This window comes from Furipterus horrens, unplaced genomic scaffold (assembly GCF_987537825.1).
Source record: "Furipterus horrens unplaced genomic scaffold, mFurHor1.1.pri manual_scaffold_3, whole genome shotgun sequence".
Taxonomy (NCBI): domain Eukaryota; kingdom Metazoa; phylum Chordata; class Mammalia; order Chiroptera; family Furipteridae; genus Furipterus; species Furipterus horrens.
In genome coordinates this window covers 12,527,210-12,546,185 of record NW_028327173.1, presented here as the reverse complement: position 1 = coordinate 12,546,185, position 18,976 = coordinate 12,527,210, and the positions used below count along the sequence as shown (strand labels likewise).

The 18,976-nt window shown below is 57.4% G+C and overlaps 2 protein-coding genes across 2 annotated transcripts in view; both read left to right on the top strand.

The window, feature by feature from the left end:
* Positions 1-1,903: 1,903 nt before the first annotated feature.
* SH2D5 (SH2 domain containing 5) lies at positions 1,904-14,653 on the top strand. The gene is made up of 10 exons (XM_090271480.1): positions 1,904-2,199; positions 6,220-6,348; positions 6,694-6,774; positions 7,256-7,330; positions 8,383-8,529; positions 9,727-9,975; positions 10,131-10,305; positions 10,732-10,840; positions 11,509-11,668; positions 12,338-14,653. Exons 2-10 carry the CDS (start codon positions 6,262-6,264, stop codon positions 12,539-12,541), a joined length of 1,287 nt encoding a protein of 428 aa, XP_090127606.1. The 5' UTR covers positions 1,904-2,199; positions 6,220-6,261; the 3' UTR covers positions 12,542-14,653.
* A 1,480-nt stretch (positions 14,654-16,133) lies between these two features.
* The window catches only part of KIF17 (kinesin family member 17), a 32,750-nt gene continuing 29,907 nt past the window's right edge, over positions 16,134-18,976 (top strand). The window contains exon 1 of the mRNA XM_090271479.1: positions 16,134-16,364. Coding sequence (XP_090127605.1) covers positions 16,134-16,364 — 231 coding nt within the window. The remainder of the gene's footprint in view (positions 16,365-18,976) is intronic.

Below are 18,976 nucleotides of genomic sequence, written 5' to 3'. Positions count from 1 at the left end.
GACAGATACCGTGTCACTCCCGAGTTGGACTGCACAGCCATTCTCGGCGGTGCAGATAGACTCTCAAGAAGCTACACCATCGTCTCTCGAGACGGACGGCTGCCGACGACGACAACGACTCTCTGCATTTAATTCCTCAGTCTTTTTTTCATTTGGACCTGAAACAAATTCTTGTCACTGCTTTTTAAATTGCATGCATCAGATTGAATTGTATGCATCAGAAACTTGTTAGAGCCGTGGCTGGTGTGCCTCAGTGGACTGAGCGCCGGCCTGAGAACCGAAAGGTCACCAGTTCGATTCCTAGTCAGGGCACATGCCTGGGTTTCAGGCCAGGTCCCTGGCTAGGGGCATGTGAGAGACAACCACACATTAATGTTTCTTTCCCTCTCTTTCTCCCTCCCTTTCCTTCTCTCTAAGAATAAATAAATAAATAAAAGAAAGAAACTTGTTCAAGCCAGCAGTTAATAGAGTTGTGCCTTGTGTCACTTTCTCTGAATCGTCTCAGAAAGGGACTGCAGATCTAGTCATTGGCAAGTCCTCTATTTAAAATTTACATGCCTTTTTAGGAAGCGAGTAAGAATTAACCCCTTATCCTTTGTGTACCCTGAGCTTCATAAATTGAGATTTGGGGAGAGCAGGACCAACTTGTAAACCATCTGGATTCTTCTTCTCATTCCTGGACTCAAGGAAGTCACGTGGCCTCCTCGCTGAAGGGTTCCCGGAGCACCTGGCATGTGGAGCTCAATAAACACTTGCCATTCAATGCCATACAAAAGACACTCAAGAAGAAACGCAAAGTCTAATTCCAGCTAATATTTACTGAGTGCTTCACTTATGACATGCTGGGTCCTGTGCCAAGCACTTTGCCCACATTATCTCATTGAAATCTTCTCATTCCTGTGAGTCAGGTGTTAGTAACACTTACAGATGAGGCCCTCAGGGATCAAAGGGGATCAAAGTAATTTAAGGTGTTTGCCTAAGGTCCCACATTTGGTGAGATGAAGTACCGGCACTTGGGACCAAGCCTCAAATCATGACACCTCACTGCTGCCTCTGGAAGGCATCCAAGTGCTCTGGTGGCTCCAACCTGCCTCCTTCCCAAGCCAGGCCCAGGCGAGGTTTCTCTCTGCTGTGCCCCTCTCTGCACCTCCGGGGCTCGGGCACCTCTATTCTGGCTTTTCTGAGGTGTGATGCAGAAGCAGTTACTCGTGTTTGCTCTCTGCACATTTCAGGTTAAATACCCACCTAAGGTTGGCTGAATCGGGTTTGCTATTTGGTTTCTTGGCACCTCCAGAGTGCTTGTCCTGATGGGAACATGTGTACTTTCCAGCTCAAAGCTGTCACTGACGCTTCTGGCTTAATTTGCTCAGCCTTTTTCCCCATCTAAGTGGGGAGAGGGCCACGGCCCGTGTTGCAACGACCAGTGTTCATGACGAGACTTCTTGGCGCAGGCCCTGAGCTTGGCAGGCTGACACTCCTCCTCTGAGTGTAGGGCCCAGAGGAAGAGGGTGTGGAAGCGGATGAGCAACACCCCACCGCACCCCAGGTAAGGGAAGGAAGGGTGAGACTGGCCTGGTCCCCGAGATGAGATTCTGGCCTCCTCATTCATTCAATCATCAAGACAAGCCTACCACGAGCCAGGCTCTGTCCTGCGCGGATGGAGTCCTTCCCTGACCGGTGGCGCTTGCACTCTAGGAAGGGGAGTGAGGTGACCACCCAGAGTCGCGAGGGCTCTGCAGTGGTTGGAGTCATTCACTGGTGGTCAGGGAAGGCTTCTCGGAGGAAGACTGCCAGAGCTGCTCGGATGACGAGTAGGAGCTAGCCAGCGGGCAGGAGGGGAAGGACTCTCGGGGAGAAGGGAACTGTCAGCGAGACTCTGGGTAGTCAAGGACCCCAGCCCAGGAGGGAGCGCTCTCGGCCGACGGGACGCCACTCCCCCAACCCCCTACCCTTGAGGCGGAGCATCGGGGCGCGACCCGGAGGGGGGCAGTGCCAGGACCCCTCGAGGCCGCTGATTGGGCGACGCAGCCGAGCGGGGCAGCTCCGCGGGCGCTGATTGGTGGTGAGGACGGGGCTCCACCGTCAGGTGTTGCCTAGTGCTGGTTCCCGCGGCCACGTGGGGGGCGGCGAGGGGCTGAGCAGGCGGCGGAGGCGCTCGGAGCTACAGCTACAGGACTCGAGACGTGGCGGGCGCAGTGAGTGAGTACCCGAGAGCCGGGGAGCCAGGCAGGGGCTGGGGTCGGCGCATCAGCAGGAGCGGGGCTCGGTCCTCACCCTCACGCGCAAAGATGGGGGGGAGGGTCCCGGATGGTGAGAGCACCTCTGCCCTCCCTCCATTACGATCCATCACACACACCGTCACCTCCGCGGTCCCTCCTCCAGCGTCCTGCCTCGCTCACCTCTCGGTGGGTCCCGGGAGTTTCCCTGCCCCGGGCCAGGGGTTGCCGGCTGAAAGCCCTGGCAGCGCTTCCCAGGAATCACAACAATCGTAGGACTAATAAATAACCCGCGCCACCGAGCGCTCCGCACTGCCCGGTCGCTGGTACGTGGCTTCGCCCCCTTAATCCTGAAAACAGCACGTTTCGCTCAGTGTCGTCTGTTTGGTGAGGCCGTCCTCGACCACCCAGTGTTAGCACCGCTCCCCCGCTGCCACACACACATACCTCATATCCTTCTCCCCCTACTGCATTTCTCTCTAAATCACCCTCCCCCCCAATGTTGTTGGTTTTCGGCACTGTCCCCCAACCCGGTTTGAGTGCTCCGCGAGGGCTGGGACCTCGTTTTGTTCACCTGGCACGTAGTTCCGCTAGAAAATAGTCTCAGAAGAAACAAACGCACCCCAGAAGGTGTCTGCTATTATTATCTCCGATTTACATTTGAGGAAATGGAGGCTGCTAGGTTAAGTGACTTGCCCAAGGTCACATCAGCCAACCTTGTGCGACCCCTAATCCAGGGTCTTGGCACCTGGCCCTTGGCTACGTGGTTTTCTTTTCTCTCCTGGTGGCCTAAGGCCGGTGGGGGTGGCACCAGAGGGTGTGTTAGGGCAGGGGGCTCATCTGTGCAGCTGAGCCAAAGGCAATGAGGGCGAAGCAAGTGACTGAGGTGGCTCTGGGAGCCCCAGACCATCTGGACTGGGAAGTGTTCAGGAAGACAAAGCTGCCGTTTTGCTGATCAGCCTCCCAGCACCTGAGGTGTTCCTGCAGCTAGAGAGCTGGACCCACCAAACTCTGAAGGTGGGTGCCCTGCTTGGGGAGGGGAGTCTGAGAGCAGGGCACTGCCATCACCTTAACTAAGAGCCCCAGAGACCAGGGTTTGCTTCCAGGCTTGCTCCCCCTGTATGCTGTGTGACCTTGGGCAAGTGATTTCACTCCCCTGAGCTATCATCCTTTGCTAAACCCAGAGTCTGCAGCCGAAGTATTCTCCCAGAATGCTAGCAAGGTGGGCCCTTCCTATGACTCCGATCAGCTATGGTACCGTGCAGGTGCAGCCGGGTGCCTCTGTCCTTGAACCTTTCAGGCAAGTCAACCCATCCAGTCCCCTGTCTCTAAGCAGAACCACTTGGAAAACCTCAGAGGAGCAAGAGAGCCCCTCCTCATTCCAAATGTGTCCCTTTAGGGAGGTGCTGGTAAGCCAGGCTCCCATGCAAAACCTCAGAAAAGCAGGTCTGGTCCAAGGAGCTAAGTGGGTGTTTGTGCCTGGAGTGGGTATGCATGTCTGTTGCACAGGTCAGGGTGAGCCTGGTCCCCTCCCTGGTCCCCTGGGCAGCCCCCAACTCCAGGCTGGGGCTGATGTGCCCCTCAGGCTTGGGAGTGAAGGTGAGAAAGGGAGAAACTTCCAGTTCCCTGAGGAAGGGAAAGGATCAGGCGGTCATGGGGGAGTGGGGCTCATAAGAGGTCCAGAGGCCTCCCCCTCCACACACCTAGACATGGGGTGTCCCCTAGAAAGCCACAGCTCTGGGTCTGGAGGGCGGAAGCTGTTCGCAGCCCTAAACACAGCTGTCTGGTAGCATATGCGAGCAAGTGTGTGTGTGTGTCATACCCGTGTGGCTCCTTTCTGTCTTACACTCTCACTGTCTGAGGGGCTGTGTCAGCACAGGCAGAACGAGAAGTGCGCTCCTTCTCCTTCCCTCCCCCCGCACCCCTGTCTTTCCCTCACGCCTTCTTCTTTTATCTTTCTGAGCCCTCACTGCCTCCAGTTCTATAGCTGCCTTTCATCCTCGGATCTTTCTCTCTCCCTTTCACCCTGTTTGGTTTTGGCCTTTGCCTCTCTGACCCTCTCACCTTTGGGTCCAGGGCATCCCAGCCCATGATGTAATTATGAAGTTCAGGAAGGTTAAGTTTACTGGAAGCCCCCATCTCATACCTGGAACCGGGCTCACGTAGCTTTTGTGCCGGTTACACGGCTAACTTTGCTTCAGTTAAACAGAAGGAACAAGATGGTCATGGATGTGATGTGAAAAATGATCAGAATTAAAAAGCAAGAGGATGTGAGGACCCAGAAAAGCAGGGAAGGAGAGGGTACCGGAGGGAGGAACCTGGAGGGCTTCAAGGGGACCGTGCGGCTTTGTTTTCTGGCTTTTCCCATGCCGGCTGTGTTAGATCGCTGCTGCCGCCTCCACCCTGCCTGAGCCTGGGGCTCCTTCCCTGGGCTCCCAACGTCAGTTTCAAAGCAGCCGAAGCCTCCTTCGAGGACTGCTGCAGGTTGTTAGAGCACCTAGGACGCACCCATTTCCTGCCCAGCACCTGCCCAGTGCCCTGTCTGATCCCTGCGTTTTTCTGGCAGACACCATGGGGCTCGGGCAGGCCTCCCCTCCTGCCACACCCTCCCAGGCTGGATGGTCTATCCGGTGTGGCCCAGTGCCAGGAAGGCACTGGAAGAGCTCAGATCTCACCTTCTCCCAAATTCCTCCTGAACGTGGCTGTGGGGTCCCCCATCCCGTGAGGCCGTACTTGTTGAGGACCAGTTCGAGCCTGGCTGTCATCCTGCTGGGTGCCTGCTCCTCCATTCAGTTCTCATTGACTTCACATTATTCCAGGTTTGGGGATAAGGAAACGGAGGCCCAGAGAGGTGAGGAAGTTTCCCCAAGGCCGCACAGGATTTGGGCACAGATTGCTCTGATCGCAATCAAGTGCAGTGATTACAAGTAGGCTGGTGAGACATAGCCAGCCAGGGTGGGGGACGAAGGGGGGGTCTAAGTTGGTCCCAGAAAAATCTGGGGGGCTGAGTCCTCAGGGACCCAGGCAGAAGCAGTCTTTCCCATGTTGCCTTTATTCCACGTTCACTGAGCGCCAGCTGGGTTTCCTCCTCTCCTCCACCAGTGGAGCTGAGAGAGGGACCCCAGGAAAAACCAGACCCTGGGCTGGGGTGCAGGGCTCCTCATCCCCACCGGGAAGTTGTCTACCTTCCCCACCCCCTGACTCAGCATCAGTGTGCTGTGTGGTTGGGGCTTTGGGCAGGGGCTGGAGTCAGGCTGAGCTGGAGAAGCCATGGAGCTGTGAAGCAGCTCTGGCCATCCAGCTCGTGGTCCACCCCCGTAGGCCCCAGAGCTCCTGTCCTGGAACCTGCTATGGCTCCCCAGTGCCCACAGGGCAGAGCCTAAATTCCCTAGTGTGACATTTAGAGCTGAACCCAGCCTGGCTCTGGCCTTCTGGGAAGGGTCTACTTAGGGGCCCGCGCTGCTGTCACTGCTCTGCCTTTGCAGACTGGTCTCCCTGCTGTCACACCCCTCCTCTCTCCTCTCAGGTGTTGCTGCACAACCCCCCACCTCCACCCCCACTCCTGGCTCTTCATACAAGCTGGTGTCCGGAAGCCTTGAGCACAGAGGTGTCAGTGTTTGACCCGGGACGTGGACAGCATGCTGCACCCCTTCCTTTAGCCGTTTCCCCAAATCTCACTCCTCGAGGAGGCTTCCTAGCTTGCACTCAGCCCCCAGCCTGCATTTCCCAGCCTCCTTTCTGCTCTGTCACCATCTAGCACATTCCATGTCTTACTTCCTCAGTGTTTTTCTCCCCCACAAGAAGGCTGGCTCCCTGAGGGCAGGAGGGAGCTTGTCACTTTGTTGAGGGCTCTGTGTCTCCTGTGTCCCCAGTGCCTAGGGCACTGTCTGGCACCCTGCAAGAGATCAGCACTGGTTTGTCTAAAGAAGCAGCTCACAGGCATCTGGTGCGGAGCACCGCGGCTCTACTGCCCGGAACCAACGCTCTCTCTTGCCCTTTGCAGCCTGCTCTCCTGCGGGGCTTGAGGCTGGGCACACTGGGGGCCATGCAGAAGGCTGGGGCAAGGGGCCGGAGGGCCTCGGACTGCGGCCCTGCCCCTCACCGGCCCAGGTCCATCACCAAGTTTGCCCAGGTGCGTGGGGCTGCCCCCCCAGGTGTGCTCTGGTGAGCGATGACTGGGTGGCAGGGCCTGGGGGTGGAGAGGACCAACTTCTGTGCCTTCGCTCCACGACCCAGGTTCTGGGATGTGTGTGTGCACACAGATGAGGGCATGGGGCCTCGGAGGCTGAGTGGCATGACCAAGGCTGCCTGCTGGGGAAGCAGCAGAGCCTGGGCTCTGAGTACAGTGCCCTGTCACTGTCCACAGCTTACCCAACAGCGCAGAGTGTGTCTGAGGGGGAATTCGGAGGGTGGGGGTTCAGGAGCCCTGAGCTTGCCATCCCTGCCTCCCTCCCACCCCCACCCCACCTCCAAGCAGTATGTGGGCTCCTTCTCTGTGGATGACCTGGGCACCCAGGACAGCGTGTGGCTGGCGCAGCAACAGCTGTGGGCACTGAAGGTAGGTGGGCCGGGGCGGGCACTTCCCTGGTGGGGGTCCCAGCCTCGACCCCGGACAGCATCGGACCCACCCCACCCTCCGGTCACATAGATGGAGCAAATGAGGCCTGGGGGCAGGGGGTGGGTGTGCAGGACCAAAGCCATTCTGAGCAGTGGGCTCTGCCAGGACCACACCCAGGCTCCTGGAGCTACATCCCTTATGCCCAGGGACTTTCTTCCCTTAGGAAGTTGTGACCTATGCCCTACAAGTGGAAGCCACAGGTGGGAGATGTGGGGGATGGCCTTGGCTTGGGGGTGGGGGGTGTCTGCCAGGAGTCATTCATACTTCCCTGGCTCCTGGGGGTCCATTTTCCAGGACTCAGTTCCCTGGCAGGTGGGGAAGGGGGGACCTGGCTGACCAGCCCGCAGTGACTGGTACTGAGTCTGGGCAGGGCAGGGCCTGGGAGATAATGCCTGCCCCCAACCAACTCTCTCCCTCCCAGGATTGTCCCCGACGCCAGGCTGTCGTCCTGAAATTCAGCCTTCAGGGCCTCAAGATCTACAGCGGGGAGAGTGAGGTAGGAGCCCATGTGGGTGCACATGAGGCCTGGACAGGACAGACACCCTACTCCCTCGGGACACACTTGCCTCCACCCAGGCCCTGCACTACCCCTTTAGCCTCCCAGCTTGCCAGCTTGCTCAGGGCCTGTGGAGTTCTCTCGCCAAGGAGCGTCCCCCAGGGCAAGCTCAGTGGGCAAGGTTCTCATCTGCCTCACCCCCTGATCCTGGCCCCCCAACATCTCCAGGCACTACTTCCAGGCCTGAGCACCAGGATCATCCAGCCCCACAGGTTTTTGCAGTCCCTGGGCCTCTGCGGGCCGTGGTCAGCCTGTCGTGGCTGTGGAAGCGGGGCTGGGCTCAGGCTGCCGGCCAGATGGGAGCCCCTGCTTCATTGCCCATCCTCTCCTCCTGGTGCAAGCCAGCGTTTGCTGAATATTAACTGCATGCCAAACAGCACACGCCACACAACTCCGGGTGCCACTTACCTAAGACTGGTGCCAATAGTGTCCCAGAGCTGTGCATTGAGGGGATCTGGGGTCAGGTCCTGTGCCACTTGCACGAGGTCTCACTGACCCCACCAACAGCCCCATCACAGGGGGACAATCATACTTAGCACTTGTCACAACAAGGCCTCACAGGGCTATACTCACCTGCCCAATACATACAGAGAGAGACTGAGTGGAAGAGCCAGGATCAAAGCCTGGTCATCTGACTCCAGAGACCAGGAGTGCCACTCCAGGGCCTGCTGCCGCTGCCTGTCTGCAAGCCCCCCAGGCCGTGAGTGCTCTGCCCCTCGATTCCATAACATGGACGTGGCGATCCAACCAGTTGTTGGCAGCGAAAATCAAGAGATCCAAGCCCAGTGGCAGTGGGAAGGATGAGGGTTTCAGTTTGAAGCAGGGTTGGGTAGGACTGGAAGGAGGGAGGTGCTCTGCACCCCAGGAGCTGGGTGGGCCCTAAACTGGGCACACAGACTGGAGAGCAGGCCCAGGAGGCGTGCCAGCAGGTGTGTGGGGCCCACAGGGCTGGCGCCTGGCAGTGCGTCCGACGGAGACTTGTGCCTCCCCAGGTGCTCCTGATGGCGCACGCCCTGAGGCGAATCCTCTACTCCACCTGGTGCCCAGCCGACTGCCAGTTTGCCTTCGTGGCCCGAAACCCCCAGAGCCCGGCCAGCAAGCTCTTCTGTCACCTGTTCGTGGGCAGCCAGCCTGGAGAGGTATCCGGGGCCCAGGCAGGGGACCAGCACTGGGCCTTGGGTGCAGGGCTGCTGTGCGTCAGTGTGGGTCCCAGGGATGGAGGCCTCAGAGGGCTTAGGCACGCTGATGGGGCGTGTACCCTTCACCACATAGGCTCCTTCTGTGGCTCTGCCCCCTGAGGACTCACAAAAGCCAGTCAGTGGCATCCGTGTGCCGTGAGGACCAGGCCCTGTACCTAGAGTTGGAGGGTCACCCCCCTGTACCTTTGCTCCTGCTGTTCTGTACCTGGATTGCCCTTCACCTTCTCATCTTGGCAAATTCCAGCTTGCCCTTTAAGGCTCAGCCCACATGTCTATGAAGCCCACTTTGACTCCTCTAGACTGCCCCTCCCTTCTGGGGCCCTGGGACATGAACCATACTCTGTCATCATTAGGTCTATCCCTGATTACAGACTCTGGAGCTCTTTGAGAGCGGAGACTGGGTCCAGGTTCCAGTGCTTGGCCCCAGGGAGCAAGTGGTCGGGCAGGCAGATCCCAGGAGTCAAAGCCAATGTGATCACGTTGAACAGCAGAGCCTAGGCAGCCAATAGCTTAGCGAGCATAAGCTGGGTCGGGTTCCATCCCATAGCAAGCCTTTGCCGTCACCCCTGCATTTCAAGCCCTGTGCTGGTAGTGGAGTGACAGGTGGCTGAGACAAGGCCCTTGATCCGGAGCTCACAGTTCCCATGTGTTGGAACGAAGTGTGTGGTGGGTAGTGTGCTGGGCCTATGCCAGCGAATTTTTGTGCCCCGTTTCATTAAAGGAGCAGAGGGAAGTGGGGATGAGGACACTGAGGACAGAGGTGCTGTGTTCTGCCCAGGGTCACACAGCAGCTCCTAAGTGACAGAGCCAGAATTAGATCCCAGCTTCTGTGACCCCAGAGTCTGGGTTCTTCGCCACTCCTCTAAGAGGGTACTGACCTAATGCACAGGAGGGGGGTGGTAAACCCAGGGAGAGGAGTGCATTGAGCCCAGGTGTTCCCAGCTGCGAGCATGATGCCCGGAACACAGTAGATGCTCAGGTAGGGAAGGGAGGTTCTGAGGGATAAGTAGGAGTTTCCCACTTATGCGGAAGAGCACCCCAGGCTTGGGACAGCATGCCCCTAGGGGGGGTGGGCCAATGCCTAAGGAGTTCCCCAGGAGACCTCCCTCAACTGAGCTCCCTCCCTCCCCTCCCTAGGTCCAGATCCTTCACCTACTGCTCTGCCGCTCCTTCCAGCTCGCTTACCTCTTGCAGCACCCTGAGGAGCGGGCACAGCCTGAGCCCTGTCTGGGCCGCACAGGAGACGTGCTCCTGAAGTCACTGTCCATCCCTCGGGCCTGCCCTGGCCTCGTACGGGAGCCCATTGGCCATGATCAGCTCTCAGAGAACATTCACGCACTGGTCTCCGTCCGGCAGCTGCCAGCAGAGGGACCCATGGGCAGAGGGGTATGCAGCACCCCAATCCCACCCAGGGAGTGGGCAGTGGACAGGGAACTGGGTGAGGGTCTGGGGGTTATGTGTGGGGACAGAGGGGGCTTCACCTCACCTCACACAGCTGGGTCTAATCTGCCTGTCCCTCTGGGCCCCTCTTACTACCCTAGAAGGAGATGCGAGAGTTGGAAGGCCGTGGGGGTGCCCGCCATGTCCGCCTGGGGAATCCCTACTGCTCCCCCACTCTGGTGCGCAAGAAAGCCATCCGCAGCAAGGTGATCCGCTCCGGGGCCTACCGCGGCTGCACCTACGAGACCCAGCTGCAGCTCTTGGCTCGGGAGGCCTGTGAGTAGCAAGAGCACACCTGCCCCGTGCATACCTGGGCACAGGCCTGTTGGCACCTGTGTGAGTCGGAGAGGGTGGGCCCGGTGCCTGTTTCTACAAGGCTATGACTGCGCCTCTGAGCAGATGCCGGTGCCGGCAGTGGATGTGTTTTGTGTCCACGTGAGTGAGCGTGCGTCCAGGTCTGTGTGCCTGGGGCCTGCCTAGGTGATTGTGTAGCTGTGGATGCACCTTACCTGGTGCGCGGATGTGAGTGGGGCTGTGCTTGTGTGCGTGTCTTTTGGGGGGCTGGATGTGTGCCTGTTGGTGGGGAGGGGGGCGCTTGGTGAGGAAACAGGTGTGAGGCCACGGGTCTGTGGGGGTGGGGTGGGGTGGGCTGGTTAGGATGAGACAGCCTCATTCCCTCTGACCCCTGGGTGGTCTCCGTAGTTCCTGCTGCATGGGAGACATGGCCCCCGGGTCCTGGTGGCTCCTTGTGCCTGGTGGAGAGCGAGGGCAGCCTGACGGAGAACATCTGGGCCTTTGCTGGCATCTCCAGGTAAGAGGGGCCGGCCTGGCTGCATACCCAGCCCCTTGGGGTGAGCACATCCCCGCCCTTAGGGTGCGCACTCCAGTACACGGGCAGTGTGCTCCTGGCCTCAGGCCAGTGACTTCAGTGTAAATGGGGCTAAGAAAAGGGCCGTCATGGCAAGGCTGTGGAGATCAAGCGAGGTGATTCAAATGACTGAAAACAGCTCCCTAATGTCAGGCCTTTAAACCTCTCCTGGTTGGGTTAGTCTTTTGTTTTTGTTTTTTTTTTTTTGCATTTTTAAAATATTTTATTTATTTATTTTTAGAGATTTGGAGAGACGGGAAGGGAGGGAGAAAGAGATGGAGAAAAACATTGCTGTGTTGCCTCTCGCAGGCCCCCAACCAGGGACCTGGTCTGAAACCCACACATGTGCCCTGGTGACCTTTTGGTTTGCAGGCTGGTGCTCAATCCACTGAGCCACGCCAGCCAGGTTGGGTTTTGTTATCGACCAAGGACCCCCTAGAAACCTTTCAGAGAGGAAGTCTAAAAGCTCTCTGTCGATGGGGCCTTGCTCGGGGACAGGCACCGTGTTCAAGACGCTGTGGGGCTGTTATGCCATTCATTGCACTGGGAACATCCTGAAGCCGGGTCCAGACCAGGGGCCCCGCCTTCAGCCTCTCCCTCTGCCCCCCCAGGCCCAGTGCCCTCGCTCTGCTGCGGAAAGACGTGCTTGGGGCCTTCCTGCTGTGGCCTGAGCCAGGCGCCAATGGCCAGTGGTGCCTGTCGGTGCGGACGCTGTGCGGGGTGGTGCCCTACCAAGTCTTCCGGAACCACCTGGGCCGCTACAGCGTGGAGGTAGATTGCGGACAACCGGTCCCGCCCCTTGCCCTCGGGCCCCTCCCCTCGTAACCACTGAGCCCGCCTCACCCTCAATCCAGTCCCCCATTGGCTCTCTGTTCCCACCCCTTGCTTAACTCCATTCAGCCCCTTAGTCAATGGCCCTGATGGCTCTGCCCCAGCTGACCCATCAACCCCACTTCTACCTGTGGCCTCCGCCCTAGGACCCCTCTCCCCAGAGGCCTTCGGAGGGTGCCACTAGCAGTCTGGGGCTGGCGTCCTGCCTCACATTTCTATAGGAATCCCGGCTTCTAAAAGCCTGCTTTCCCAACCCTAACCCACCTCTTAGCAGAGGAGGAAGCTGACTCAGAGGGTGGGTGCCTACTTAAGCTCCTGCAGCCTCTGAGTCTCCAAGTCTGGAGTCTTGGCTGATGACAGGTTTCCAGGGACTGGGATGGGCTTTTTACATGCGCACCCTCACCTCCATGCTAAGTGCCTCAGTCCTGTCCAGGCTGAGAGGAAAGAGAGCAAATGGTGTCTGGTCCTGCTATGAGCAGGACAGTGACCTCCCTGAGCTCGAATTTCCTCCTCTCTAAAGTGGGGCAGGATCCCATGCAAGGGGTTGGTTGGTGCCCAGCATCATCCATAGGGAAAGGGGTGCTGGACTGAAGCCCCTTCCTCCCCCAGCACCTGCCAGCTGAATTCCCCAGCCTGGAGGCCCTGGTGGAGCACCACGCTGGGACTGAGCGCAGCCTCTTCTGCTCCCTCGACATGGGCCGCCTGAACCCCAGCTACGAGGAGCAAGACTGTGGGTCCCAGGGCAGGCCTTCCCGGACACTCCGGCCCCTTGGCCATGCCAAGTCTGAGGCAGAACTGCAGGGCCTGGGCTAGGAGCCCTCACCCACAGGCCCCGAATCACTATGGCCTCTGGGCCTCAGCAAGCCACTCTGTCCTCCTTCCACCCCTACTGGTCACCAGTTCCAGCCAGTCACTGCCCTCACTTCACTGACTGTGTGGGGGCACCCTGAATATGGGGATTGCTGATGGCTTCTCATACTACACATGGTCCCTTGAGACCGCAGGAGAGGCAGGCAGATCTCCAGGCTTCCATGACCTTGCTGGGTGACTTTGGATGCTCATCCTCTCTGGGCTTCACCGGAGCTTTCTGGGGTGGGCGGGAAGGGTTACTCACAGTGAGGGTGCAGCCCTTTTGAGGCGGCTGGGCCCTGCCTGGGAGTCTCCAGAGAGCTCCTGACTGAGGCAGCCAGACACTGAGGGAGCGGTGTCTGGGGAGGAAGCTCTCGCTTTGGGCAAAGGCCTAGGGGCGAGCCACGCTCTCCGTGAGGGACACAGCAATGGCTCTGGAGCCTCTGGGCTGCATCCAGGCTGCCTGTTTCACAAGCCATCCGAGGTTAAGGGAGTCTTCCCTTGAGTTCTTGGGGGTGGGGGTTAAGAGGGTGCCAAAAAGGCAGGATGGATGAAGAGTGGTGTCACCCAAAGCCCATGCGCAGGGTGGACACCTGTGTGCAGAAGAGGCAAAGAATCTCAGCACATTGCTTGGGGAGGCTGGTTTGTCTACTCAAAACCCCAGGGTTGATTCCTGCTTACTGGGAAAGGTTGCCCAGCCTTTCCTGCACCCCCATATGCCCGAGAACCACCAAGACACACACATTGCGTTTCCTTTTGCTGGCTGACTGGGAGGGGCTCGCAGTGAGCCACAGGCTTAGAGGGTAACCAGGGCCCTGCCCAACTCAGCTTGCAGGCCGCAGTCTGGGTCTGCTGGCCGCCTGAGAAGCCACCTGGTACTGACGTTGCCCTTAGCGTGGCACTGACCAGGGCTGTCCGGAGCCGCCTCACCTCCTTAGGCTAGCTCACTGGGGGTGGGGTCAGAGCAGAGACACCCAAATCTAGGACTTATGTGGGCCCTGCTGGGGGGGCTTGGCCTCAGTGGACAGAGGGCGTCCCAGCAATGATTGTAGTCTGAGGCATTGGTCCTGCGCTGACTGGCAGATCCAGGTAGCCACCTTCATAGGTCAGCTTGGCAGACACAAATCTACCGAGTGAGGGAGCAAGTTCACTTTGGATGAACTTCTCTTTTTGGGGCAGAGGCCTAGTCATGAGTCTGGGGGCTGCTCTCTCCCCCTTCTGGGAGCAGGATGTGACTGTTCAGTGCCTTGAAAGTGACAGACTTCTGCCCTGGCTGGTGTGGCTCAGTGGATTGTGTGCTGGCCTGCAAACCCAAAGGTCGCTGGTTAAATTCCCAGTCAGGGCACAAACCTGGGTTGCAGGCCAGGTCCCTAGTTGGGGGCATACAAGAGGCAACCGATCAATGTATCTCTCCCTCTCTCCCTCCCCTTCTTGATGTATAAATCTTAAAAAAAAAAAAAGTAACAGACTTCTGGCTCCTGGAAGGAAGATAGCAGCCCCAACAGAAGAGAAAGGATTCTCGGAATCTGGTGTTCCCAGCCTACAATCTGCACCTGGGAAATGGTCTTGACTAGGGACCTCATTCTTGTCAAAGGGATAGGAGGAAGCTGCCCCTTGAGGTCTCATTTCACTGGAACTAGCACTGATTCTGTGCTGAGTGGGGATGGGAACCCAGGATGCCCTTTACAGCCATTTCTATCAGAACCCATCTCTGTGGGCAAAGTCCTAGTCCCAAATGGAAGTACCCAGTCCCTCTGTTTCCCTGGCAAGGAGAGAGGTTTGGTGCATTATAGCACTGGGGTCGCACATTGAAGGAGACCTGGTAACTGGCCCAGGCTTAGGCCAAAGCTTGCCTCTGATGGGTGTGTCCTGTTGTGTAAATCACCTGTGTGGACAAAGTGTCTTCACACAGCGTTTGTTGACGTGGTACAAACAGGGCAAGGTGTTTTGACCCCTGTGTACAGACACCTCGATGTCTTAATTACAGATCGTTTTCTTTGTCTCCGCCAGCACCGCCAGGGTAGCCCAGTTCTCCTTACTGTATGTACTTAATAAAATGCATTTCTTTGGATTGTCCAGTGCAGACCTTTTCTTTGAAAGGTGAGGTCTTTGTCCAGTTTTCTTGTTTTGTTTTTGATTGCCCACATACCTTCAGATAATGCTGAATGGCAAGCCAGACAGGCCCTTCCCACAGAGGCACAGAAGGAGTCAGTATATTCAAAGCATCTCTCTCTTGCTTAAAACCTCCAGTGTTTATTTCCTATAGGAAAAAACACTCAAGTCCTCTGCTCTGGCAATTTGGGCTTTCCTTCTGCTCCTGCAGCATGCCACAAGGCCCTTGCCCAGCCTGGACAGGTCTCCTGTTCTCCCGACCTTTTGCCTGGTTAATTCTTCAACTTTAGCATCTCGGTTCCTGTCACTCAGGAAACCTGCCACCCTCCCCCTGGGGAGGGGCAGTAAGGTTCCCTTGTTGGATGTTCCATAGAACTGGTCCTTTAGTTTGTAATTACTGGTGCATTTGTAAGATTTTTGCATGTGGGAGATTTGTCTTTGATGTCAGTCTGCTACACCCCCCGTCCCGTCCCCCCCGCTAGATTGGACTATGAGCTCCAGGAGGGCAGGGAGTGGCTGTCTCCCGGTGCCCATCATGATGCCTGGCAGGTAGCTAACTGTTTCTGTACAAAGTAGAGCCCGTAGGAGATAGGCCAGGCAGCCTCTGAAGCTAAAAAGACCTTGGCTCTCGAAGTTTTTTGTTTTTGTTTCTTAATCTTATGTCTTAGAAAAGACGAGGGGCAGCGTTAGAAGGAACCTTTGGTCTGTCCCAGGAACTGTGACATGCTCCCCTGAGTCAATACAGGGCTGTGAAGAGAAGCAAGGTCCTGGTTGCCTTTCTCAGTAGGTCTCTAACCCCCGCGTGAGGCCCCTCCTCTTGTATCTCCCTCAGAGGCCTGGCCTCCCAGTCTTAGCTGGACAACCTCAGGCAAATTGCTTAACCTCTGAACTGGGGCTGCGTATCAGAGCGACAACGGGCGTGAAGCGCCTGGCACAGAGCAGGTCGACGCTCCAGCAAAGCCAGTGCGAGTCCTGCGTGAAGGCAGCCCACGCCTGCAGGCTGCTGTCGGGGCGCCGAGAACCTGCGGACGTTCTCGGAGCCGCCACCTGTGACACCACGGGCGTTGCTCAGCAACGGCGAACGCCAGGAGAGCTGGAGTGTAAGCCGGCGGCTGGGGGCTCTGGCTTGCCGCGTCGCCTGCAGCGCAGATCCCCCACGTCCCCGGCCCGGGCCGGGCCTCAGGGGAGAGCGAGCCCGGGCGCGGGAGGAGGTGGTGGCCCTGCTCCGGCCCTTCGACTTCCCCACCGCCCCCTTCCGCCTCTCGGAGCGCCCCCAGGAGCCCCGCTGCCACAACCCCGCCCCTTCCGCGAGGCCCCGCCCCCTGCGCCAGGCTCTCGCCGAGTCCCCTGGTCCAGACGGCCAGGGGTCCCCTGCCTGGCGGTTGTGTGTCCCGGCCGCGGTGTCCACGTCAGACCGCGACCTCGGGGGCCCCTTCCGCGCGCTATGGCCTCTGAGGCGGTGAAGGTGGTGGTGCGCTGCCGTCCCATGAACCAGCGGGAGCAGGAGCTGAACTGCCAGCCGGTGGTGACAGTGGACTCCGCGCGCGGCCAGTGCCTCATCCAGAACCCCGGTGCTGCTGGCGAGACCCCCAAGCAGTTCACCTTCGACGGCGCCTACTACATGGACCACTTCACCGAGCAGATCTACAACGAGATCGCCTACCCGCTGGTGGAGGTGAGGGTGCCCGGGAGGCCGCCTCCGAGGACCGGCTGGGCAGGACTTGGGGCCACCCTGAGGGGCCCTGAGGGTCAGCACTGCCCCCAAACCGGCCCCAAGGCCCTTCTGGAGACGCACAGGTGAACACCAGCAGGTTGGTCTGAAGACTTCTGTGCAGGCGGGAGAGAGCAGGAACCAGCCTACTAGGTCTGTGTCCAGCTCTCCACTGCCCCCAGTGCCAAGGCTGTCCTCACCCCCATCTCTTACAGCCCCTCCCCCACCATGACTCCAGCCCCCAAGACCACTTGCCCCCCACCCTCATCTGAGAGCTTCAGGACTTCTCTAAAATCTCCAGCTGCTTTCCTTGCCTCCTCCTCCCCTCCCAGGAGTCCCGGGTTTCCCCCTCCCCTTCTCCCTCCCTCCTTCCCCTCCCTCCCCCTCTCCCTCCCCTCCCTCCCCTTTCCCTCCCCATTGTACCCTCCTCCTGGGCCATGGCCTCTACTTTCTTCCCTTCAGCATTCAGAGGCTTCTCCCTCATCCCCCTCCCGCTTTCAAAGAAGCAGGAGTTGTTACAAGTCTTGGGGGGGCTGGAGGGGTTGGGGGGAATCTCACCAGTTCCCTGCCTTTGCTCATTTGAGCTTCATAAAGGGAGGCACTCACATTTCACAGATGGGGAGACTGAGGCCAGAACGGAGGAGACTGGCCAAACTCCCATGGAATCTCTGGCAGAGGTGGGGCTGGAGCCACTCCTGCTGTCTGCTGGGCGAGGGCTCCTTCCTCTCTGCCAACATCTCCCCGGCTTCCAGCGAATCACTAGTTCAATAAGATGTCACAGGTGATTCCAGGAAAAAAGGAGAAGTTTGGGAAACGCTGCGTGCACTCTCCCTCGCTTAAAGAAACCGGCGTGACTTATTTAACCCAGCGTTTCCAAAGTAGATTTGAGTAGAGAACCTTTTTTGTTTTGGCTGGCAGGCCACTTAACATCCCAGAACACCAACTTTGGCTGCCCCATCTCCTCCTCCAAGATAGTTGGAGTGGGCTGAAGTGTATGTTCACAAGGCTCTATGGAGCGGGGGTCATCATTCATGCAGGGGAACTGAGGCCTGGAGCATCACCGAACAAGTTAGAAGTGGTTTCGATTCGTACCTAGCACAGTGCCTCGGGTCCGTGCTCCATCCAGCTGTCTGCCACTAAGTGAGCAGCATGCAAATCATATACAAGGGCCCAATTCAGGTGGCTTTGAGCTGGTGGCAGCTGCAGCATTAGGGCTCGGTGGCTGTGTGTCTGCCCTACTGGGCTGGGACCCAGTTCCCACCACTCTCCCAGGGCTCTGACCACTTCCAGGGGCCTCCTGCCCAGAGATCTTCCTTTCAGGTCCTATTGCACTAAGATTTCCAGGACTTCTAACTGCCCTTTCTGCCCTTTCCTTTCCTTTTCCACCCCTTAAATCTAGGTTCTGACCTATCACTGGGTGACCTCCTTGACTCTCCTCCCCAGACCTACCCTTCAGCCAACTCAGCATGTCCTACCATGTCCTACCATGTCGTGTCATGAAGCTCCTCCCCTCCATGCCTGGCCTGCTGTGCTCTTTCCCAGTTGGTGGCTTTGCCATCTCCTCCTACTCCTTCCTTCACACCCGTGGCCTTAGAGTCTCCTCTGATGGCCCACACGGGGCCCAGGTACCATGACTTCTATCATGTCCAGACTGAGAACGGTGGGCCTGGATGCCAGAGACATTGATGCTGTAGAAGCCATAGAATTTGGCCTCTGGATGGGACGCGGAGCTGTTCATTTTGGAGGGGGAAGAAAGGGGACATGAGGCAACCTAAGATCAATGCCTTTTTATTTCAGTTTCAATAGTTCTGTGTTTAATGTGAAGTAGAAAAAATATTTAGCACGTTCAACCTGTAATGCAGTTTCATGGGCATTATCGCTGAGGATGACGTCAGGTTAAACAGAGAGTCCAGTAACGGTTGATTTAAGGAAAAGTCAGTTTGTAAGTAATGGTGCGGGGGATGTGGCAAGTCCAGGGAGGAAGCACAGAGTGGCTGACATTGAGGACTTGTTCTGTGCGTGTGCTTGGCCCTGGCGGGTCTCGAGGTATCCAGTGGTGGGTGAAACTTTTTTGAAATTTTGTGTTTTGCCTTAAAAATGCATGTGATGTTGTTTTCCACGGCACTCTGGGGCTGCTGTTCTGTAGGACTCTCTGACGTGGTGAAGATGTCCTGTATTGGGGCTGTCCAGCGAAGTGCCCACCGGCTACAAGTGTATAGCCAAATGGGGCTAGTGCTACTGCAGAAGGGAATTTTAATTTTATTTAAGTTTAAGTAAGTTACAGTTCAATAACCACATGTGGCTAGTGGCTCTAGAGCAGAGCTTTCCAGTACAAATATAACGTGAGCCGCACGCATAATTTAAATGTTTCTGGTAGCCACATTTTAAAAAGTAAAAGGAGACAGTAGTACTTAATTTTAATAATACATTTTCTTTAACCCATCCTACCTAACATGTTATCACTCCACTAAAACATAATAGATGTTGTCATTATAATACCTATTAGTGAGCTATTTTACATTCTTCACACAAAGTCTTTGAAATTTGGTCTCTTTTACATTTATAGCGCATCTCAA